The 24,963-nt window shown below is 42.6% G+C and overlaps 1 protein-coding gene across 4 annotated transcripts in view; it reads right to left on the bottom strand.

The window, feature by feature from the left end:
- Positions 1-14,878: 14,878 nt before the first annotated feature.
- Positions 14,879-24,963, bottom strand: part of PEAK1 (pseudopodium enriched atypical kinase 1) — a 113,022-nt gene continuing 102,937 nt past the window's right edge. For all 4 annotated transcript variants that reach the window (XM_063169459.1, XM_063169458.1, XM_063169461.1 and 1 more), the window contains one exon: positions 14,879-22,208. In XM_063169459.1, coding sequence (XP_063025529.1) covers positions 21,054-22,208 — 1,155 coding nt within the window. In that variant the 3' untranslated portion in view covers positions 14,879-21,053. The remainder of the gene's footprint in view (positions 22,209-24,963) is intronic.

Genomic DNA, 24,963 nt, shown 5'->3' with positions numbered 1-24,963 from the left:
CACGTATGGCAATCACAAATACACACATTGCCTGTATGTACCTGACAAGAAAACAGCGTTGTGTCTCACAATGCCCGATTGTCCCTGAGGGTAGGTTTGATGGCCGGGCCTGTGCCCTCAGGGGCCGTGAGGGCAGCAGAGCTGGGCAGCAGGCGGGGAGGGCAGGTGTTCCCTGAGGGGAACACCCGGCCTTTTACAGCCTGGACATTCGTCTAGTGTGGAGAAGGAATGCTCCCAGTAAAGTAAAAAACTGTGGCTCAGAACCTCACAAACTGCCAGGAAAATGCAGGTGTTGGTAATTGTTGGGTGCTTTGGACACATCCAAAGAGGGTGGCGTTTTCCAGTGAAGAGCAAAGGAGAAGTAAGTTAAGAAATTAAAGTGCATGTGTGAGAAATGCCAATTACTTATTTTTAAAATTTTAAAAGTTTAATAGTAATAAAATGGTTATAAAAATAGTAATACAATTGGAGTAATAATAATTTGGACAAATTGAATTAGGACAAAGAGTTACGGACGTCCGAGTACCTTTTTCTGGGCAGCATAAGCCTGAAAAAGGACACACATTAACAGGATTAACCCTTAAAAACAACAGCCTGTTGCATATTCATACACTTCATACATGATACATAAATTCCATTCAAATACAGGATTCTGTCTGGTCATCATCAGCTTCTTCCTCTGAATCCTAGCAGCGCCTTCGAGGCAGGAAGAAGTTAATTTCTTCTGATAAGAGGGCAATAAATTATTTTTCTCTGAAAGATTTAGGTGTCCTGTGGCTGCTATCTTGCTGCAAGTCCTTTCTTTAAAAAAAAATCCTACATAGCACAGTTTCTATTTTAACATTTTTTATAACCTGAAACTATATTTAACACATTACTTAAGAGAATTAATACAGCATTACTTTCTAACACAACACATATAATATTCATTTTAATATTTGCGAAAAGCCGATCACAAAATACGCATTTTTCACAGTAAAGAACTCTGAACATTCACATCCTCCCTCAAAAAGCTGCACCGTAACACCGGTGACATCCTGTGGAGACCTTCGGCTCCTGAGGGAAATGAGAGGCCCGATGGCCGCCTGAGGGGAGGTTTGATGGCTGCCTGTGCCCTCAGGGGCCGTGAGGGCAGCAGAGCTGTGAGGGCAGATGGGGAGGGCAGCAGTTCCCTGAGGACAACACCCAGCATTTTGCAGCCTGGACGTTTGTCTGGTGTGGAGAAGGAATGCTCCCAGTAAAGTAAAAAACTGTGGCTCAGAACCTCACAAACTACCAGGGAAATGCAGGTGTTGGTAATTGTTGGGTGCTTTGGACACATCCAAAGAGGGCGGCGTTTTCCAGCGAAGAGCAAAGGAAAAGTAAATTAAGAAATTAAAGAAGTGCATGGTTTCTAGAAGTGGTAACACAAATCCAGGATTTGCTGCCCACTTTATACATGAAGTTTATTTTAACATGGCCAAGATCCAGCCCTTCATTTTAAGGGCCTTTTTTTTCTATCCCACTAATCAAACCAAACCCTTCCTCCCCTCTTCCTTCATGCACCAGGATATCTTCCTTCTCCATCTTCCTCTTTCTTTCTCCTTTCTAATCCCCTGCTTTTCCTAGAAATGCCTGTCATTCCTGGGCTGCTCCCCCTTGTTTGGTGAGCTTGTTCTTGGTCCTTTCCTGCAGATTTACTTCTCAGGTGGAAACAAGACTACCCATGTTATTGAAGGCCTTAACATTTTAGCAATTGGTCTTGTAAAGGCAGACAAGTAACAACCAGTTATATTGCACTGTTCTGTTTCCATGGTAGCAAAGTTTGTTCTTTTTCCTCCTACAGTTTGGGAAGTTATATCCAGACCCAGTTCTGGATACCATGGAGATACTAAGTCTTTTTTCAGCTTTCATTTCAAGTCCTTATATGTTCATGGATGAAACTTCCCAATCTTGCAAGTGTTATCAGACCATTTTCTGACACTAAGAATTAATTTATATACCCAGAAGATATGCTTAAAGTTGGTTGCACAATTAATGAGGTTTTACACTGAATTTATGGCTTTTAGAGTGTGATTGTCTTCTAATTTCTGCTTTTTATGTGCTGTTTATACGTGCTTTATATTACAATCCTGTGACATATGGTATTTTTAAAAGCCTATATAGACGATACTATCAAAAAAGCCATTAAAAGTTGATAGAAAGAAAGCCTTTTAAAGAGGGACTTGATAGGGAGAGCATCAATGATATTTAAAAACTCACAGAAAGATTGTAGTACAATGCTGTTACACAATTTCAATGTTGAAATTAACAGTCTTATCTGATTTCCTGTATTAATTCCCTCTGCCTTCACAGGTAGAGAAAGATAGATTAGATTGATAGATACATCTCACATAAATTTTTATAGATTTGTAGGAACTGGTGTTCAATGGAGACTCCTGGGGTTCTTATTTTGCATTTGAGATTGAGAGCTGGCAAGGCAGGGCCAGGATTTCGTGCCTGGAGGGGAGCCAGGGGGCTGTGGTGGGGCTGCAGGTTCTGCACCCAGGGAACACCAGGCACTCTTGGGGAGAGAGGAGGAGTGGGGAGACTGCAGTGCCTTGAGCTGGCACAGGATTAGTGTGGGCTGGGCTCACACTGCCTCAAAGATAAATGCCAAGTGTTCCTCTAAGCATGGCTCCTGAAAAACACATCAACACAACAGTGCCTGGCGCTCTGCTTTGCAGTGCTGCCTTGCTGCTCTCATGCACCCCACCCTGGGGTCTTTGCAGGCTCCTGTGCAGGGAAATGCTCTTGCTGCTTTGGAGAACACATGCAAAACTTTTGGGTTTTGTCAGTCTGAGACTTCAAATCCACAGGCTTTGTCTGGGATAAGGTGTGGGCTTGTGCTGGCATCTCATGCCAAGCGTGGCACTCCAGCCAAGTGACATTTAGGGGAAAATGGGGTGAATAGTAAGATGCCACCAGAAATTGCCCCTCCTCCATACATGGGAGTGTAGGCAGGGAATTCCAGCTCTCTGCAGAGAGGAGGAAGGGTGGATGGCTTGCTGAAGTGAGGTGGGGCAAGGCAATTCCCAGGAGAGCAGGCAGCAAGGCTTGCTGGAAAGCAGGTTGGAACAAGCACTGTGAACACTGGCTGCAGTTTCAGTATCTGGCTTAACTGAGTTGGATTGATCTGTCTCCAGCACAGCTTTGCTGCTTAGATCTCCACCTTTCTTGTGTGGACAGGTAGCTTGACTGCCAAGATATGCTTTTGCTTTTAATGCATTTAAACCTCTTTAAAATTCCTCAGAGAATGTTTATTCAGCATTCCACCACTTGTGACTGTCATCATAGCAGTATTTTCAGATAAAGAAATGACTACAAGGATATCCTGCACTTCCACAGCCTCTGAGAGAGGGAGAGGATCAGAGGCTGGATGGGTGCAGGGCAAGAGTGGCCCAAAGGTGCCCGTGGTCACCTCACCAGGGCTCAGTCTCTGCTCCCAGTGGCACACACTGGGCAGCTTGCCTGAGTGCCTCATTTAGGTAAGTGGCTGCAGAAGCTGCTTTGCAGACAAATGTGCAAGAAAATACAATAATGGTGTAGTTTGACCTCCAGTTTAATGATGCCCGATTCAACTCTCAGAATTTTTAAACACCAGGAGTTACATTCTGTGGGCACAGTGAACGTTGCATTGGTGCAGTTGGGTCTGGATTGTCATAAATCACTCATCTAGCAAGGCCTGTAGAAAGTTCCATAGCAGAAGTAATTTTCATTTGCAGGCATGCATTGCAAAAGTAAAAGTGTATTCCTGCTTTTGGGACAAACAATTTAGCAAATGTTATAAAAATGAGTTAACTCCATTTGAATGAATTAGGTAGCAGAGAATGATCTCATGCTTTTTCTCCAGCTCCTGAGGAGGTAATCATAAGCTTCTTTGAAGTGTGTAATAGCCTGGAAAGGTCCATGAACACTGAAGGAGGCATAGTAAAAATGACTGATTACCTGACAAATGTTTTCCCAGTCAATCTTTTCAGTATTTGGAAGTACAGTTGGAAAATGAGAGCACCCATATCACAGTATTATAAAGCAGTCAATAGAGGGGAGCAGTGGGACTGTCAGTGTGAGATAGAGAGGGCAGCAGTGGTTAAATCCAGTCTTTCCTGTGCTCTGGAGCACAAGAGATTTCTTACCACTTGGATTTTGTGGTTCCCAGGAATGCCAGTCATGACTTGCAATCCATTAATTGCTCTTCACTGGGAGTACATTATCTCATAGGAGTCACTCTGGGCATTTCTTCACTTTTTGATGGGCTTGAGCACTGGGGACTTCTCAGTAATGATCAAATATTGGAAGCAAGGTCCTTTTTATTGCCACTGAAGCGATGCTAAAGGAATGAGGAGCACTCTTCATAAAAATAGGTTGACATTAGTTCATTATCTTTTCTTTATATCTTTTTCATCTATTAACCTACATGAAATACAATTTTTAATAATAAATACATATATACATTGCATTTAAATACAATTTTCATGAATTGATATAATACCGTATCCTTGTTCAAATACATAAAGGATGTTTGTGTGCTCTAATCTCTACTTATTTATATTTGATAGCAGTCATTGTGTCATGCTAAGTGTTGGCATGCTGCAGGGAGACCTTTCAGATTTGAGAAGTGTCACAGAAAACCAGTCTGGAGCTAAAAGTCTGATGTTAGACAAACTCTGAAGCAATTCAGAGTTAGACAAACTCTGAAGCATATAGGTCCAAAGGACTGCTATAATAGTTCAAAAAACAAGAGATGAGAGGTTCTGCTTAGAAGCATGTCACTGGCATTGGCAGTTTCCCCAGAGGTACATTAGCATTGTTTTTGTTAAGAAATAGGTGTAGATTGGCCTCCAGGTGCACTCTGGTGCTGGAGAGGAGCTGAATCTGTGTAGTTCATCCATTTTTTACTATAAGAAAACGTGAGAAATCATGGCCCTGTCCATTCTGTTCTTTGGAGTCTTTTGCACCAACTACAAGTAGCACCTTCTCCCTCCTGGCCGCCCCATCATTACATTTTCTGCATGAGCTCCCTGCCAGCTCCAGTCAGCTCAGTTTTCAGGGTCTGTCTCCTGGAAAATGGCCTCAGTGTTCCATGGCTTTTCCCTGGCAGCAGAGCCAAATCCCTCCTGTCTGCCCTGCCCTGCATCCTCTGCACTGCACTGGGGCACTGCTGGAGGAGAGAGTGACACTGCTCCATCACAAACAGCTGCCACTGCTGCACAGGGCACTGGGCTGGGCACTGCTTTAATCACACTGCTGGAAAGGCAAGGCTTGTGAAATCTCAGAGCATCCTGTGATGAGCTTTCCCTTTCTGCAGCAGTGGCAGCTTCAGCAGCCCTCTCCTGGCTTCTCCATTCTCCCTAACCCTTCTTTGCATTGCAGGAGCAAAGGTACCACTAGAAGTATTTGTGTAACCATGGAGACCAAGTGGAGGCAGCAGATTGAGGGAAAAAATAACTCAGGCAAAAGAAGGTTGTATTTTTATCCACTCTGTTCACTGGATGGTCCTCAGCAGAAAGTGCACCAGCCAACCTCTCAAGGCCATGCACAGGCAGAAGTGAACAGTGGGCAGGTGTGGACTTTTACTTGCTTTCAGCAGAAATGCTCTTCAGACAAAACCCTCCAAGAACCTTTGAGTGTTTCATCTTATCTGATCATCATTTGCTGTTGTTTGCTGGTTTTTTGTTCTAAATTCAGCTGTTAAGGTCATTTTCCATAAGCTTTTGTGCTCTTCGGGCAGCACGTGCCTGTTCTTGCACATGATCTGTATTCCTGCATTGACTTTTCCCTTTTGCAGCACCCTCTTCAAGCCAATTCACAATTCTCTCACTGTAGCTATTTATGTTTGTGTTTTACCTACTAAGAAAGTGTTTCACAAAGAAAACTGATGAAAAAGAAAATTTTAAAGCTGATATAAATATAGTAAGTCAGTGACAGGCAGAACGTAAAATAAAAAATAATAGACTTTCTTTGTAAGCAGTGCATGATGGGCTCATCATCCAACACGCCTGTCCCTGTGTCCCTGTTACATGATGGGTAGGAGTTCATTTTGGTGATGTGTGGCACACCCTGGGGACATGGCTTGGGGGGCACAGGGGTGTGGGGTGTCTCTGTAAGATGTTGTGGGCCCTCTGCCTCAGATGCTAAGCACTAGTGTCTGAGTTCATTACATAATCTGCAGCTGAAAATATAATTAAAATATTTCATTCTCATAACTAGCATTTTTCTATCTGGAAATTTGATCAATATTAAGAAAAAAAAATCTCAACTTCCAGTTGGAAATTTAAAAAAAGCCCAAGCTATAATCACAAACCAGCAGAGCTGTCTTTGCTTCTACAAAACAGAAACACCAAAGTGTTGTCTCAGTGCCATCTGTAGCTGCTGTGAGCTGCTCCAGGTCGAGTGTGTGTTTGCACACACCTCCTGACCACAACCTCTGCAGAGCACCCGTGGTTAAACCTGTTCTGCTGAAGGGAAAGGGGGTGTTGCTGTTACAGCATGCAGTCCATGGGGCAGAACCTTTCCTGGATGCACTTCATGGTGCTGGGAAATCAGCATAACCTATTTTTCTGCTTTCCCCACGGTTTCCTGAGGCTGCTGCTGTGCCTCACAGGTGTGTTGTGGTCTTTAGTTGATCCCATGGAGGTCTGAAGCCTCTGGAGGGTTCCTGGAACTGTTGAGCTCCATCCCATGGATCATCTGTGATCCCTTTCTGGGTACTGTTGACTGGCTCGGAGCAGATGCCCAGCATGATCCTGCCAGGTGTTAAGTGCTGTGATACAGCTCCAGAGAAGCACTCAAACACATCCATACCTTCAGCTGTGGTTCCAGTAGAATGAAAGGCCTAGAAAAACCAATTGGTAACTTTCCAAATGAGTAAAGATAATTAAAGGAAAGTAGCTCCTCCTCTTGTATTTCTAAAAGCAATGTTTACTTCTGTACTCTCTCTGTTTTGAATAGTTTTTCCTTTTAAATTTTGTTATTTCCTGGATGGCAGCTTACTCAGCTGTTACAAGGAAAATTAAACATCTTTCTTACTGCTTGTAGTTTGCAGTGTCACAGTCTGAAACCAGCTCTCTGTATAATTCCAGCAACCCAGCTGTGGCTCAGTACCCAGAAGCAGCAGCAAACCAAGCTGATATTCAGCAGGTGAATCCAGCTAGAAAAGGTAGAAAATGTTAAGCTTTGTGCTGTACTCTCATCATTGTTTTACCACCTCTGTGTGTGGCAGTTCTTCAGGGGAAAAATAGATGTCATCCAATATTATGTGTATTTTAGTGCTCAGTTAATGACGACCTAATATTTCAAACAAAATACAACTTCTGTAATGAGATACCTCATTTCTGCCAGGATGTTATTAGGATCCCTGCTACGGTGATCTAATGAGATTGACCTTCCCTTCATAACAAATTGTGCTCCCCGTGAAACTATTTTTAATAGTGTTCATGTAGGGAAATAAATGATTCGAGTAATTATAAATTTTATGAAAATGACAAGTTACTTTAAAGTGCTACTATATTTTTACAATGTTACACACCGATTGAATGCAACATTGTGAAAGTCTCATGCGGCTTTGTTCTCTCTGCCGTTCTGCAAAGAACAAAATTAATGAGCTGAGTTCGTGCTGGGTAGAAGATAAACCCGCTGTAATTGGGAATGGGGCGCTGGTTTGAGCATCTCGCAGGCTCACCCGGAGCTCCTGCCCCCGGAGTTTCATTTGCTGCCATCTCCTGGGCGGTTCCCAACATTTCAGGGAGAAAATCAAATGGATGCTCTGATAAATTGCTGATGTCCTGATCGTCAGAGTCGTAGTGCACGTGACTTCTAAAAGATACTTTAATGAGATGAATCCTCTTTTAAGAGGTGATGAAAAAGAAAAAGAGTCATCCATATTTTCAGTATTTCTATTAATTGTCTTAAAACTATTAGTTGAAGCAGGATGAGTATAGGATTTCAGAGGGAAGATGAGTAGGATTTGGATACACTTGGCATTGTATGTCTAGAGGATAAGAATGCTCTACTATGCTGTAGCTATTTTAGTCTGAAAAGTTTTCCACCTACTATTTAATCCTCACCACATCCTCAGATTTCTTTTCTTACATGGTACCACTTCTGTGATGTCATATCCACTGTGGTGCAGAAGATTCTTTACATTTATTTCCCATTGTGGCAAAATAAGTGACATAAAAATTATATGACTAAACATTTTCTTATTGCAGCTTATATTTTACTCCCATATTTTCAGCAGACCTGGATGGTCTCATGCCTGTAAATTCTGTCTCAAAAATCCCAGCATCAAAGCTGTTCTGAATAAACAGCTTAACAAAAAACCTATTGGAGATGAAACGACTAAGATGCAAATTAAACTTTAAAGGAAAGGCTTCACAAAAATAACATCGTTATTTCCTCAAAGGCCATAGAAGTTCCCACATTAAGATAAAGAACTTTCAAGTCTGTATGTAGAGCACCATCTGGTGACTCGTGCACAGCAGGATCCCGAGGCAGGGATTTACATACAGACAGCGGGCAGCCGACATCCCCCAGCAGAGCTGCTCCTGTTGTCCTCCCTGCCAGATACAACTCCCTCACAATTGTGCTTTCATGTGCCCGGGCTTTGGCTGCTGTTGCCTGTGCTGCTTTCGGGCAAATTTGCCACCAGCAGGGCTCAGCTGTTCTGAGCCAGCCTAGCTCTGGGGCCTGCAGTGGAGCTTTCTTAAATTCCACTCAGACCTCCACAGAGCAAAAGATGTCCCTTTGCAAAATGCACATCTCCATCCCAAATGGAGCCTCTCTGTGCAGGGATCTGCCCTAGCCAGGGGCATTCTGTGACTCTGGGATCTGGGGAGTTGCACAATGGACTTGGGCATTTGTCCTGACTGGAATTGCAATTGATTCTTAAAATCAGCAGGGAAAAGTCATTCTGCCTTGGATGTAAAACCCAGCTGCATTTCCCACAAGGAAGGGCTGTTCCAGAGATGTGGAGCATCCCAGAGCCCAGCCATGCATGAGGGAGCACTCTGGGCTGTGTTTGAGGGGGTTATGTGCAGTTATGGCCTTTATTCTGTAAGTGACCTATTTCAGTAGAGAGAAGAACTGTTCTGTATAAGGGCAGCTGTTTTGAACTTTGGATGTTTTGGAGAGAAGAGGAAATGCAGTGAAGGATAGAATTAGGTCACAACTTCCAAAATCTGCCAAGATTTTTCTCTTGATTGGCTTACTGCTTCTGTAAAGCAGTGTCTCACATTGGAAGGAATAATCTGTCCTCTGCACTCACTGGATCAAAGTATAAAGGGAATTCACTGAAATCATAAAAAATGTAATTTTCTATATTTCTGTGTGGAAGTATGGCAATAAAGACAAAGCAATCTTCTCAGCTCTGTAATTAGCATTTATGATTGGGAGATAAACAATCAATCAAGCCACTTAAAGCATTTCTCACAAGCAGTTCAGAGTCTCACTAAAGTGACTGAAATGCAGGACAACACAAGTACTGCTGTGATGAAGTCAGACTCAGGGCAGGAATAGCAATGGGATTGTTGATGATTAGTAGGATGAGAAGCAGGATTAGAAAGACCACTTTTAAAACTGAGGAGCTCAGTTCAGTTCAGACAACGTCCTGAGCCCACTGATTGCTCCCTGTAGAGAGCAAACTTGAAATCTTCATTCCCTGTGCTATTTAGAACTAATAAATATGTCCAAATTAGAAGCTAGGAAAGTGTTTTCACATCATATCCCTCATTAAGACATTTTGGGGAGGGTAGAAAAGATAAAATTATTCAAAAGCAATCTTATTAACTGAAGGAATGTATTAAATTTGCCTGCATCCAAAGGGTGGCCCAGAGCTTTGCTTTCAGGGGCTGTGTGCACCCATGGCTGTGGGGGAGGCAGTGGGTGAACAGAGTGCCTGGAAATTGGCCTACATTGTGTGAAACAAGAAATTAGCAGAGACTTTGTGGCTCATGTTCTGATTACATCTTTTGCATTATATCTTCTTTCAAAATTGCTGTGGATTTTGGGCACTTACCCAGCTGTATCCATGGTAAGGCACACTTCTCAGATGCAGTTAAAACAAGCTGTTCATGCTTTTTCATGAAATAACATAAATTCACAGCCATACCACTGTCTTCTTCTGGCAGTTTGGAGATGTAGGAAATATTGCAATCAGATGTTTCTAATTTAATTCAATCCCTCATTAATTTGATCTCTCCTTTAATTCAGTCTTGGCCTCAGGATGTAAATAATTTGTATCAAAAATAACATAATGACCACTCTTTCTTTTAATCAATGGTGACTGCTTAAGGCAGGTATTAGCAGATAATCTGATTACTAAATACACAGTGAGTTGGCATTTACTTAATAACTAAGAGGGAAAATTTGGAAAACAATCAAAGGAGAAAAAAATAAAAAGAGGAAGAGGGATAAGAGAAGAGAGCCTTACAAAGGCATGCAACATTAAAGAAAGTATTATGGAAAAGTTATTTTTGCTGGTGATTGTTATTGGTACAAGCCTGAAAGATGCACAGCCAGTGGTGTCAGCCATGGTGACAGGCTCAGGCCAGCAGGGAGAGTACTCCAGAGTCAGGTCTGTGGTAAATCTGACTCCTTTTCTCCTGAGACTTATTTAAACTTACTAATGGGATTTGGAGGTTAGATGCTTAGAGTTATTAGGCAGGCACAGCTCCACTGAGCTCTGGCTACACCATTTGCAACCCTCTCTTACTGGACTCCAATTTGTGTTAATGAGGCTCATTCCTAATGACCTCTTTGTAAGGAAGGCTGCTCAGCAGTACCTGGGAATTAGGCTGGTCCAAGTGGGAAAGCTGCTCCAAAGCAGAGTTGTCTCTGCAAACCAGAGGCATTGACACCTCCCTGGGAGGCAGAAGAGGATGCTGAAGTGACAGAGGACACTAGTGTCAGTCTGGATGTGTACTGGAGTGAAATGGTAGAGCAGCTTCACCTGCTACTCCAGTGCTGTAGCTTTGAACCCCTTTCTTTTGGGACTGTAATCTTGTTACTTTTGTGTTCAAGCAACCGTTATTAAAATCAACAAAACAAATTGCTAAGTCTATGAAAATCATTCTGCAATAGATTTAATTGAAGGAGGCTGTCAAGTCATAATGGATAGTTGTGAGTCAGTGGTGAATAGAATGCAAACAGAAATGCTGCAGGAGATGGTTTAGTTGAACAGGCCCTGGATTCCTGCATACAATTGCTCCCAATGGCTTGCTGTGTCTTTTTTATACACTCCTTTGCCATGCTGTCCATCAGTTCCTGGTTCTGTAGCATAGCAGTTAATCTCTTCTTGCAAAGTGATTTAAGATCAACACAAAACTCACACTGTATTTTTATGGTACTTTTGGTAAGTGAAGAAAAAGGAAGCCCTTTTAATTGTGACAGAACAAAACCAATGCAACAAGTACAAATTCCTTAGGGAAGACAGACAACTGTGCCTAAGAACTAGTCTTAGCTCAGTGTTTCCAGTTGCTGATTTGCAGGAAGAAGTAATTAATCACAAAGTGAAATCTGTTCAAGATTAGCATAAATTGCAGAAAATTGTAAAAGACTCCAGATGGATTTGAATTATTTGAAAAAAACCAGACAAAAACACCAAAGGGAATGTTGAGTTGAATGAACACAGAATAATTCCTAGGAAAAAAGGAACAAAATATTTTTATGTGAACATCCAGAATTTTCAAGACTCTAGGCATGGACATGTCTGTCCAGCACAAACAAATAGGGTGCTGATGGGCTGTGGATGAAATGCATTCTGCCATTTCTGCAGAATACTGACACCCAAACACCTCTAAAACCTACAACAAAAAAAGGTCTCACAGCAAGGAAGAGATCAGGACTGTGCTGCTGTGGAAGGAGATGTTGAGGCTCCAAGGTAGAGGGAGCAATGCTCCATGCCACAGGGACATGATTTGAACAGTTCACTGCTGCAAAAGGGCCAGGGATGGTGAAGCTCTGGGTCTGGGTGGTATTTTAACATTTGTAACCAAAGCCATTCAACATTTGTCATGTAGTATCTGACAACCTCTTCTGACTTGCTATTGTGTCTTGTTTGAAGCTGAAGCACACCCTGGTGTCCTGTGATTGCAGCTTTAGCAATTACTCCTGTACAAACACAAATACACAAGGTGAAGGACTAGTGTAGCCGAGCATATAAAACTTTTTTTCCCAGTAATGAAAATGGAAAGAAGTTTCAAAGGAGACTTTCTTCCCTGGCCAAGAGAAGGTGCATGAGTGGCTCACAGGTTATGGGAAGTTCTTTTCTTTTGATGGTTGCAATGGTGGCTGTACATGGGCAGACCTCTGGCCCATTTCCAACAGTAACTTGATTCAAATTTAGTGCCCATGTAGGAACCAGGAGAATTTTATTACCTTGATTTAATTCTTCATTTTCTTTACAAGAACATTTATGTCCTTCTGCACTTTGGAGAGGTGCAAAGTTAATAGCTTGCTTCTTGTAGATACACTGCAGGGATTTCATGTTTTTAAGGGTAATCTGCTATTCACTGCAGTTTATCTGGACCATTAAGACTCCAGTGAAGTCAGGCAAAACCTGGCATCTGACATGAGATCTGTGAGTGCCCCCAGCCCCACTGCACACCAGTTCTGTCCCTGGGGCTGTCCTGTCTCACTGGGCTGTGCAGGGGAGCATGGGCTCCTCCCAGCACCTGTAAAACACCAGGAAACAACTGGAGAAGGAGCTTTCCTGGAGAAGGATCTCTTGGTAGAGCAGACAGATAATTACCTGAGCAAGAAACCTCCCCATTCCCGATCCTTCTCTTTTCAGAGGATAAGAAACAGAGTTTTGTGATTTTACCTTAAATTACTGTCTGTTACTCCCAGTGCTTCCTTCTGTGCATGTTCTGAGTCGGCCAGCTGCAGTGTAACAAAAAGAACACTCCAATGACAACAAAACAAAAGGTGAAAACAGGAGCTGTAATAGAAAATACACCTTTAGTAGCTATTACTCTGAGTTCTCTGATTTTACACAAGCAAATCTGCTTCAGAGCCTCTGAGCTGCTCTCCCAGTGACTCCCCTGGTGTCTGTTAGCCAGACAATGACTTTCTGCTCATCTGGAAGGCCTGAGCTGATGGCAAGGAGCCTGCCCCCATCTTCCTTGGGGATGAGCTAACCACCAGGCTGTAGTGCTGCCTCCTGAGACAGCAGCAGCAGCACCAAGGGCAGCAGATTTGAAGGCTGAACCTCCAGCCTCCCTCTGCAGAGCTGTTTCCCTTGGGAACTGCTTCCACCAGGCCTGGTTAAAAGCACCTCTGGGCAAGGAGGATGCTGTGATTCCTGTGGGGCACCACAGAAGCTCATGAACTGGGGCAAAAGCAGCAGCCTGCAGAGCTCCAGTCATGCAGGGAGGCTTTCTGCAAAACAAAGGTTTATCAAGTAGAACACAGCTCTACTATTGGGTGTGTTTCTGAGTTGGTGAAGAATCTGATACAGACATTTTTGCATCAGCTGAAACCAGGCATCTGTTCCACTTGTGTTCATGTCTGGCACAAGCTGAAACGAGAACGCCAGACTGCAACTGCTTAAGGACACCCACAAGAGAGTTTGCACTAACAGAACTAAATTAATTTCAAACAGATTTTAGTTAAACTAGTATAATTATCATGTCTTGACAAAGGTTCAGTCTATTTTTGTGTATCTTTTCCCTGCAGAGTGCTGATTGCCACTGACATAAATGGCATAATCGAAGCATTTAGCTGAAGTCCATGGCACTTTGTTGAAGTGAGCAGGGATTACTCTGGCAAAGCCAAAGTATCTGTCAGGCTGTGAAATGTGCTCTGTATTTATGTGTGACACCTTTGGAGTCAGCTAGCTTTGTACTTTCAAAAGGATGAGGACAATAGCTTAAACTGGTTTTGAAAGGCTTTCATACAGTGTCTAAGGAATAAATGTGAAGGGCAGGTAGTAGTTACACTTCAACTAATTCTGATCATTGAAATGATGACATACCTGTGCAAAGCCCCCGTGACTGTGGGGACAATAGAGCCTGCAGGCTGGTTTTTTGGGTTGTTTTTATTTTTCTTTCAAGAGTATTTGTGAGCAGTGTGATTGTCATGCAGAGGCACGGCGCTGCTCTGACGTCTATGGTGTCATCTGCTCTATGCTAATAAATTAGCATCTGCAGCTACCATTGCTGCCTGTCAAATGTGGGTACAAAATTGAGCTGTTTGATCTCAGTGCCACTGAAGTGTGTCTGCACACTGCAGAAGATGCACATTATCCCATCTGTTTCCCACAGACTCTCCATCAGGTTGGATGCTTCAAGGTAACAGATCAGACACAATGAATTCCACCGCAGACTGCCTTGGAGGCATCCTCCTGCTTTGTCCCTGCACATAAAAATTTGACTTAAGAGTATTTTTATTCCTTCACAGCAGGTCACTTAAACCCTGTCCACTCTAGGGAAATCTCTAACTTTGGCTCAGCTCCTCACATGCCAAGGGTTGTCCCCAGTGTGGCCGCTGTCATTAACATGCCAAGTCACTTCTCTGCAAGCAGGCCTTACAAGACACTGGCTCAATCAACAGCAGCCACTGGTGGCCAGTTTATTTCTGGGCTGTTGCTGCCACTTGCCAGATGGAGCTGAAATGGTGCCAGCCATGGTGAGGCTCCTGGGGCAATGCCAGAGGTGGGAGCTGGGGCAGTGTCCCAGCACTGGCAGCTCCTGCAGCTGGGACGTGTGGCCTGGTGGGCACCTGCCACACCTGCACTGCTGCTGCCAACCCAGCTGCTTGTGGATAAACCCTCAGCTGCACTGGCCACGTGCATTTGCCTCAGAAATACACAGTTTTGTTTCATTACCTAGGAAGGGGGAAAATCAGGCAATGGCAAGTTTGATTTGGAGTGTAATAAAACTAGTTTATTTACACAGTAACATGAATGCCACGGAGTACACAGCAAAGTACCACAGCAAACCAGAGTGTAACTGCCCCTGATCACAAAGGAAGGCTTGAAGTTTATATGCTTATTTATATAAAAATGTGTAAATATCAATATGAAGCACCAGATAAAGCAATGCAACCAGGAATTCCAAATACAAATTACCCACAAGAATGGAACTGAAAAAAGAAATTAAAAGAAATTCCCTTATTCAAGGCATTTAAAGAAATCCCATTTATAAAAGTTCACTGATTTTGGAATCCCCAATTTAAAAATAAATTTCCCCCTTTTACTAAAAACAAGAACATATTCTTAAATGCTCAGCATAATTAAGTTTTAAAAGAAAAAAACCCAAGGATTTCAACTGCAAAACTTTCTAATACCAACAATCCAAAGGACAAGGAAACAGAAGTTTAGAGTAGTTTTTGAAGAGGTGTTATTTATGAAATTACTATATTAAAATTTACACACTCTTAAAATATATATTATATATACAATATATAATATATATATTTTTTTCAAGCAAAAAGGGGCAAAGAATACTTTTGGGATAAAAAATTCATATACATACATATATATTAAAACATGCCCACATGCACTCATATATATATATGTATGTATATATATTTATGAACAAATATTTCTTCCATATTTAAAAAAAGGTCCAACCTCTTCTAAATCCCTGAAATCTTCCCCTTAAATTTATGGAAAAAAAAATCTGTATAGTCTGAAGTAAAAACCAAATTCTCAAATTCTGTAGAGTGGTAAAATGCTTATGTACAGGTAAGTTGAGTATTTAATTTCTCACTGACAACTCTGCTTGATCTGAAAGCATTCTGTGGTTTCCAGGTAAATTCTGAGTGGAGCACCAATGCAAGGAGACTTACAGGAAATGATTTAAATTACATTCTACACCTACTCAAAATCACCATCCTTCTAACACTGCATCCAGGTGAGTAAGAACATCCATACAAATGTCTACCAGAAATTCTCTGCAGCACAGCAGGGAAAAAGACTTGCTCCTTCTTTTGGAGTTGAGGGTGCCCTTATGAAATTTCTCCCCAGTGTTTTGAAAAGTATTTTTTTTTTTGTGTATTCTTTGCTTGAAGTCTTTGTAATCCGCATGAGTGTTTACAGAATATTTCCACAGGTGTATTTTTATAGAGGTATTTAAAATTCTATTCTGTACTTTGATGTTATCTTACTGCATAACTAGATCACAATCACATCTCTGTGCTGGCTGGAGGGCTCTGATTGTGCTCCAGGTCTTACAGGAGTTTCAGCAGAACCAGCACCACCTCTGCAAAACCTGAGTAAAACTGACAGTCTAGTCATGCAGTAAAGTCCTGGTTGTACTGAGAAACAATCAATTTAGAGAAAGGGGGAAAAGAAAGTGCATTAAAAGGTCTGACTCAGTTTCAACTGTATCCCTCAGAAAACTTAGAACTGATTTAAATAAAAACAGGATCATTTATTTTATATTTACATAAGGATTTGTTATTACAAAAAAAAATTAATTTAGATGGGAATCTCAGCACAAGAATTCAGAACCAGATACATTTTATTTCAGCAGCAAATACACATTAAAATTAAGGACCTACAGTATGAAGCTACTGAATACATTCTGCAGGTAGCTGAACCCTAACATACATATTTTATTTAAATAATATATTTTTCTCTATAATATGTAGGAATTCTCTTGTATTAACACATCAAGATGATCCATTCATACTTTGTGGGTAGGATGTGTGGAGCATAAAAGATTTAAGGTGGAACATTTTTGTAAATGCTACCTGCACTCTTCTCTGTGGGGCAGCAATGGTATCCTGGCTGGAGTTACTGATTTCATCAGTGTGAACACTGAAGTGAGACCAGGCTTCTGTATTTGGACATTCCAGGGGCTCCAGAAGAAAATTCTGGATTCCCTCATTCCTACAAGTTTATAGGCAAGCTTTTACCAGTAGAGTCTCTTTAAATTCACCTGGTTATGCATATTGACTGGATCAGATCTGAGGCTTGACAGACAATTAGTAAGAAGTAATTCCCATTTAAGAAATACAAAACGAAGCCACTTTCCATATCACCTCAGGAGCAGATCTTGCAGCACTCCTGTTGGAACAGAGGTTTGCATTTCCCAGCACAGCCCAGGGTGCAGTGCAGCAGGAGCAGCACATTCCCCCCTCCCTGCTGCCCCAGCCAGCCCCCGTGGCCAGCACAGCACCGAGTGGCTGCAGAGATTGTCAGAGTAAGAGGCTTCTCCTGTGCCTGGTCAGGCTGCAACAGCTGCCTTGGCATCCACTGCTATTCTCCCTGTTCCAGATCCCAAATGTGAAACACCACAGTTTTGTTACTTCAGGTTTATGCTGTACTACAAGCAACTTAAAGGAACCCGTTCACACAAATCCTATGGAATAGATCAACCCAGTATCATACAAAGTACAGCATTTAATTTTGTAAGTCTTTTGCATCTTTACATGGGCAGTATTATTTCTAGGGCTGTTATGAAAAGAATAAGATTTCCACCCACTGACCAGCTACATTTCAGGTTTTTGACAAGGCACTAAATATTGTGAATCCAATCACTGTGCTCTCTCTGTAATATTAGAGAGGGTTTAAATGGCTCTAAAAGGATCAGAAACCACTCATCATAATCTTCAAACAAGCATTTGATTTTTCCAGAAATTAGTTTCCACTGGAAAAATCTTTAGAGTTCATTTTAAAAATATTTGAATGACAGCTTTTATTAATAGAAAAATATATATTTACAGTCAATACTGTTATCTTAGATTTGCAGCTCTTCCTATTTCTTGAGCTCAACTGAAAGTGCGACATTGCTAAAAAAAAATTCAAGATCTGTGCACATATTCAAGTATGTTCTAACATGCACAGCCAGGGGTTTTGTTCCTGCCATACACAGGATCCTGTTACAAACAGAGCGGGTTTTTTTCCTTTTGCTTAGCAATTATGCTGTAGCATTCTTAGGATTTGTTTACAATCAGTTTAATGCATACATTCTTGTGTATTTATGTGGCACAATCTGGTGCCAGGATGGAGAACCACCACAAACACAGTTGCAATCATCAGTTATGGGCAGATCTGCAAAGTCAGCCTCAAGCTCCTCAAGGAAGAACTCAGGCCAGATAGGGTCCGATTACATTGGCCATTCTTTCTTTTTTAAAGAAAAAAACCACACAACATTACAAATTGCTAAAGTTTACCCAGTGCTGCACAAGAAAGAGGTTGGTAGTGAACATCTATCCATGCTTGGTTATACTGCAGAGCTAAAATGAGTATTGGTGCATCACAAAAGATACAAACTGAAGTTAGATAGCTAGAGATACAAAGGCCTTGGACCAGCTGCATTAATACCTATGCTTGTACAACATTCAAAATCCAACTCTGCATGTGCGTGTTGACATCACAGTGACAGAGGGAACACCTGTCCCTAAACATGGCAACACCCAGAGGATCCAGGGACTGCCCCACTGCAATGCCAGGTGGTCCAAGAGTTACTCCTATGCCTATGTGAGCTAGCTGGGAAGTCAGGTGCACACACACCACAGAACAGACACAAAACCAGACCACAGAGAACAAGAAGCCCCACTGGCAGCTCAGCACACTGGCACTAATAGCTAGCAGGTAGCACACAAGTGACTTGCCATGCTCGGTGGATGTGAACTATGGGAGCATTGCCCTCCTGTGTCCAGATAAAGCAGGGCTGCACTGAACAGGAGTTTCTTTGTAAAGGTTCTTCTACAAGCTGCTCAGCAGTAGTGCAGAAACCTTCTTTCCTGATGTAGAGGAAGTACTTCAACTACATACATTGCACTTGGGCTTTTAATGCACTGTCCTGTTTTTCTGCATCAATGCCACCATCCTAACCTTCTTGCCAAAAAGAGAAAGAAAAACATACATATCACATTAAAATATATTATCCTCATCCTTGCCTGATCCTTCACTGATACAGGTGAATCAAACAAAAGAACAATCAGAAGTTTCAAAAAAATCTTGAGAAAGGTAACGAAGACAGTCTATACTAGGGCACAATCAATGTAGGTTCCACAGGCCATTGAGCTGAGCTCTGAGAGGTGCCAGAGCAGAATCACAGACACGTCAGCCCTCGATGAACGCCGTGCATCCAGAGCTACTCTCGCTGACTTTGAGCCTGCAGGACTGTTTGTTCAGCTTCCATGCATGTGGTCCAAGAATGCATATGTTGTATAAAGTGGCTATTTGTTTCAAGGCTGAAGTGAATTGATTCCTCACAGTTTTAACAATTACAATGGAACATCAATCCATAAAAAGAACACATGGATATCTGTGCATTTATGTGCCAGGGAAGTAAAGGAAGGGGCTGCAGATCTAGCATCAGGTAAAGGCTGGTGTGTAAAGTGAACACTGTAATGTACAGCTTTAAAAAATAATACAAGAATTGCACATAGATCCATAGGAGAGAAGCACAGGCTCATAACTACGGCTGTCTGCTTTCCATCACCCGGGTCACAATATTCAGGATTGCTTTTCCCTCTGCATCCAGATCCATTCTTCAGAGCAACTTGGAAAACAACTCCTAGCCTACCAAGACTGAGCAAAGATATTGTCTGTACAGAGGTTCCATGGGAAATGGCTCTTAGGGCACAGAAGGAAGTCAGCAGTGGCCTTGAAAAGTGAAAAAGCTCCTTCAAGTTGAGGTTTTAAAAATTCTGACTCTTCAATCCTCACTAATTCCTGCTCTAGTCCAAAACTTTGTCTGTGATGCTCTTTGAGCTCTTCTGACAACATTCCATGTTTAGGGTGTTGACCATAGCAACATGAGAAAACACTGGTTACAGCAGACAAGAGATGGGCAGCCAAGCACTGCTGCAGGAAATGTGGATCATGATGCGCTGTTGGTTGTGGCTGCCAAACTTAACAGCTCCCTCCATAATTAAACAACAGTGTTTTTGCACCCTTGCTCTTACCCTTCAGAGAACTGTGTCTGCAGTACAAGTATCTCCATGTTGCCTGTTAGCTACACACAGACAAGCTCTAAACATTTCTATCTCCTGCCAACAAACCTGCAGAGCCAATTTCAGTCTCACTTTGCAGTATGGCATAAGTGACAAGAGCAGACCAAACCAAAACAGAAGAGGTGGCTTTAATTTTCGTCCCTGATTCATAGCAGTGATTGTCAGAGAAGGTTAGGTACGTCCCATCCATTTCAAATCAGGCTTTAGTGCTTTTTGCAATGGAAGGGGAATTTCAAGGGTCCACCATGTATTGTATTGTTCTTGTATAAATGTGGTTATGGTTACAGTACATCAACAGTTCAGACTGGTGAAAGTTGCCTACAAAATAGTATAAAGTGTGCATAAGCTGCTTTTTAATGCACAGGTCTCAAGCTAAGGGTAATGGTGTGATTAAGGCAGCATTGATGAAATTGTGGATCCATGGTTGGAAAGGATATGGGTAGGCAATGAGGCAGAGGAGGAGGGAAGAGGACTGAACACAGGTGCTTACTGCTCACTGACACTTGCCATGCTCAGTGAGAAAACCACATCTGGGGAGGAAAGTACAGGTGGTGTAAAGTGTAAGAGAAAGATCAGAACCTGTTAGGTTGAGACCAAAGGAAAGAGGAGCACAGCCTGCTGTGGGGGACTGACCAAACTGAGAGGAAATGTGCGGTACGTGGAGTGAAAGCAAATGAGCGTTCTGTGGCATGGTGGATAATTCATCTCACATTCACCACTAATCCATCTCTGCTTATGGTCACTGCTATTCACTAATCAATGCTATGTAGGAAATGACAGAAACTACCCAGAAGAGGAGGGCAATTTGTTTACTGTAGTGGTAGAAATAGTGGTATCAAAGCTTGCTCTCCTTTTCAGCCAGATATGAATCAAGTTACATACTGTCTGATCCAAATGCAGTTGTGTATGTGATCAATCCCTAGCAGGCCTGGCAAAAAAGTAAAGTTTCTGTCATACTTGGTACAGGATGCAATTTCTCCAATTAGAACCTATTTGCTCAGAGTTGCTGGCTTCATTGTCTAGGCTGTTGGGTAACCACTGTACAAAGTGTGAGCCCTAGTGCAGGCTGGAGTGAGGGCTGGGCAGAGGTGGGGATGCTTCACGAAAAGCAACAGGCTCTACAACTAGTGCTGCTTCATGAGTCTCACAATGCGATGAAGTGAGTCTGTAGTGGCAAAAGCCAGATACTGACAACAAAGCCAGTCTTCCAGAATAATTCCACAGTCCCTCTCCAAGGACTTCTCTGCAAACTTGATCATCAGCAGCGTCCTTTTTATATCGAGCCAGTTCTGAAGTATGGCATCTCTCCGTGAGGGGTTGGAAGATGTACTGAGAGCATGGAACAAGTCCTCACGTGGGCCCCAGAGCAGACACTGAAGGATTCCTTTGGCTTCTGATATCAAGATCCTCTCTGAAGGGTTGGGATTCAGCAGGCAGCTGGCGAGTTGTTGAAGCCCTTGCGAGTAGAGGGAACGGCAAGGAATCTTGGGGAGATCGGCACAAGTGTACTCCTTCTCTTTCAGCTCTGGATTCTCATCAAAGGGGTTGGGTAAGTGCAGCATTTCATAGATGAGGATGCCAGTCTGGAACTCATCACACTTCTTGTACTGCGTTGCAGTGATGATTTCTGGCGCCAGGCGGGACTGATCCCGCAGGACCTCAGGGTCCACCATGTGACTCTTCTGCTTGGCCTGCGAGAAGTTGCTCACAATTAACCTGGCCGGGCAGGCAGTGTTGGGATTGGGCTCCGTGGCCTCGGGGCTCAGGGGGCTGCCTCCCGGCCTGGAGTGAACCAGCAGCAGGTTCTCCAGGCGCAGGTCACAGTGGGTGATGTGGTAGGGCTTCAGGTGCTCGAGGCCCAGGCACAGCTGCAGGAGCAGCAGGCACACCTGTCTCTCGTACAGGTCGGGGCTCTTGCTGTGCCGGGCCGCGGAGTCGCGCACGAAGTCGGCCACAGTGAGCTGCGGCACCTCGCGCGTGATCACCACCACGCGGCTGCGGGGCTTGCTCAGGGTGCCCTGCCTGCTGGGGCTGTCCCTGCACGAGCCCTCTGGGCTGCAGGCACTGTCCTTGTTCTTCTGCTCAGCCTCTTTCTCCTCTTCTTCCCGCTCTTCTTCCACGTCCGCTGCGTCGTCATCCTCCCAGGGAAGGAGGCGCATGGGCACCTCGGCCAGGAAATGGCCACAGTCCTGCTGGATGTTGAAGTTGATAGCCAGGCTCTGCCGGATGGACAGGCTGTGGTAATACTGCTGGGACTCCTTGGCCTTGCTCTTACAGATCTGGGGGAAACAAACACAACAGACATCATTCTTTAATTCCTAAATTCTATATATATATTTTTTAATATGTACTTTGCTGACGGGATCTCCAGTCTAGGCCTAAACATGAGCAATGAACATTTTTTTAATGAACTGACCTTGGCAGACTGTCTTAAGGCACCCAAACAGCTCCCACTGGCTAGTAAGCAACTGCAGAGCAATACATGCAGGCATCTGCACAGATGATCCAATGCAAAATACAATTCTGGTTTTTAATCAGAACATGGTAAATGCACAGCAAAGCTTTTTTACAGTCACTTCTTTAGCTGTATCATTTTATTGCAAGTTCTCTCAGCTTTGTGTGAAGCTTGAACAAGACAAAAATAATCAACAGCAATAGGGGATACAAAGAAATATGCATAAAGCATTTGACCAAACACTTGCACATGGCTGAGTGAGCATGGCATAACAAGTCAAGCCCTGTCAGCTGGGTGACTGATGTTTGCTCCTTGCCCACGGTAAGTGGAACTGAAATCCATGAGCTGCAGCAGTGCAGTGTGTCTGCACTGAGGGGTGCATGTGTGCATGCACAGGCTGCTGCCAGGCAGACTTGGCTCAGGTGATGAATGGACAATCAGTACAACATGGTACCTTAACTGCTTTCAACCAATTATCAAGATCCAAATTATGGTTTGCTTTTTTGCCATATGTACTGTATTTATGTCCAGAAGTATCTTATTGATATATACATTATCAACATAGTAATTATCCTTATTTGTTTGCACTCCCATAACAACTGGCAGCTCCAACCTCTGACAAAAGTCACTGGACAAGCCCTGCTAGTGCCTCTGTTTTTAAGGCATTAACTGATTAAAATTACAAAGACTCAGCTGTCTTGACCTTTGCATATTAACCTTAGTTCTACTAAATTCAGAGAGAACATTCACAGCATGTAAGGTTAGGTGTATGTTTTGATCTTTTACATGGTTAGAGTCTAAATATTCACTTGCTGTAATGCACCAACAGGTTTTAAGTGCAAAGCTCAGAGAAGAAAAAAGAGGCCATAATTTCTCTCCAGATGAAGCTACAGCTTCCCTTAGCTCATCTCTGGAACCAAGGAAAGCCAAATACCAAGGTCAGCACTTGTTCTACACAGTCACCACCACCAAGAAATCCAGATCTCATCCCAGCCCCAAATGGAAGCATTAGGTGATTTTTCTTCCTGTTTCTCATTTTCCCCCTCTCAGAACTTCTGCAGCTAAGTTATAAACCTGCCTTTCAGTAACACACACATAAATTTTTCATACTTTACATGCTTGTGTGGTTAAGAAATATAAATGCAAGATTTAATCTTTTATGGTAGTTGATCAGAAAACTGCATTGTCAGATAACCACAGGAACTCACACAAAATTTGTACCAACATTCTGATTGTCCTCTTATCTTTGAGACTCTGCATATTGCCATACTTCACAAGCACTCACATTTCCCTACTCATTATGTACACTAAAACTGCCTGTTTGTAACTGCCACAAACCCACAAAACTGATTTGAAAAATCCATTTTCTAGTCAATTTTGTTTTATTTATGAGAGGAAATGTTGATCCATACCCTGTTTATACAGTGGCTTTTGCTCACTTAGATTTCCAAATGTATTTTACCCTGTTAGAGGTGAAGTGAGTTCTCAATGGTATGTGTGCCCCCAGTCTCTACTCTCAAGGGTTATAGAGGCAAAAATATAGGAATAACCTTTGAATTATATAGAAAAAGAAAATGCTAGCTGATTGTCTTTGAGACTGAAGTCCCCAGATTGATTAAATACTTAATACTGCACAGAAGCCAGAACTAGAAAAGCTGTACAGACAGACTCATATATATGTGTTGAATGTACACACATGGTGTGTATCAAATCTGACTGGGAGAAGAGCTATTAAGGAAAACAAAATTGTTCCATCTTCTATGCCCTTCAAGTCCATGGCCTTTTTGTTGCACAGCCAGCCATGGGAATACTCAATTCCAACTGCAGAAAAGGTTCAGCATGTTGTAATTCAGCCTTTAGTTTTAAAAAATACTTAAGTGACCTAATAAGAAAAAATCAACAAAAAACCTCATTCTGAAAGAGTTTAATTTTTAAGTCAAGTTTACTTGCTGATAAAAAAATGTTGAGAACTACACTTGGCCTTAGGTACTGCACTCTATTTCTTAATCCACAGAGGATTTCCAGTGCCACCAGTCAGCTAAAACTGATACTCTGCTAGGAATATACAATCCACAAAGTATGTGCTCTGAAAACAATATACACATCTCAGTTTGGTGAATATAAGGCTTTTTAAAAAGCTTATGGAAAGGATTTTTCCTTGCCAACAAGAAAAGAAAAGCTAAGGAATCAAGACTTTCACCTAGTTTCTAATTTTAGCCCTAGGCAGCCTCTTTTTCCTACTTCAGAGAATGCTCTCAGATTTACTACTATTTCAGGTGAAGTTGGAGATAGGATCTGCACCTCTCAAAATCAGCTTTGGTTCCCTCATCTTAGTGAGCAGGGCCAAGCTTCTGTGAGAGTAGAGAAGCACACTTGATCCATGCTTTATGGATGTGCTGGTGCTTTCTTCTCTTTTAGAAATGGCTGGCCATGCACATCTGCATCCAAAGGCATCCAGCTGTTGGTGCAGAGGGTGTTTTTCCTGAGCCAGGGGCCTGCAAGGCCAGTCTCCTCTGTCTGGTCATCCCTGAGATGACCTCTCTAGCCTACTAAACCCACCCCAAAGCAGTTCTCTATCT

The sequence above is a fragment of the Melospiza melodia genome, chromosome 15 (assembly GCF_035770615.1).
Source record: "Melospiza melodia melodia isolate bMelMel2 chromosome 15, bMelMel2.pri, whole genome shotgun sequence".
Taxonomy (NCBI): Eukaryota; Metazoa; Chordata; class Aves; order Passeriformes; family Passerellidae; genus Melospiza; species Melospiza melodia.
This window is presented reverse-complemented; position numbering and strand designations above follow the sequence as displayed.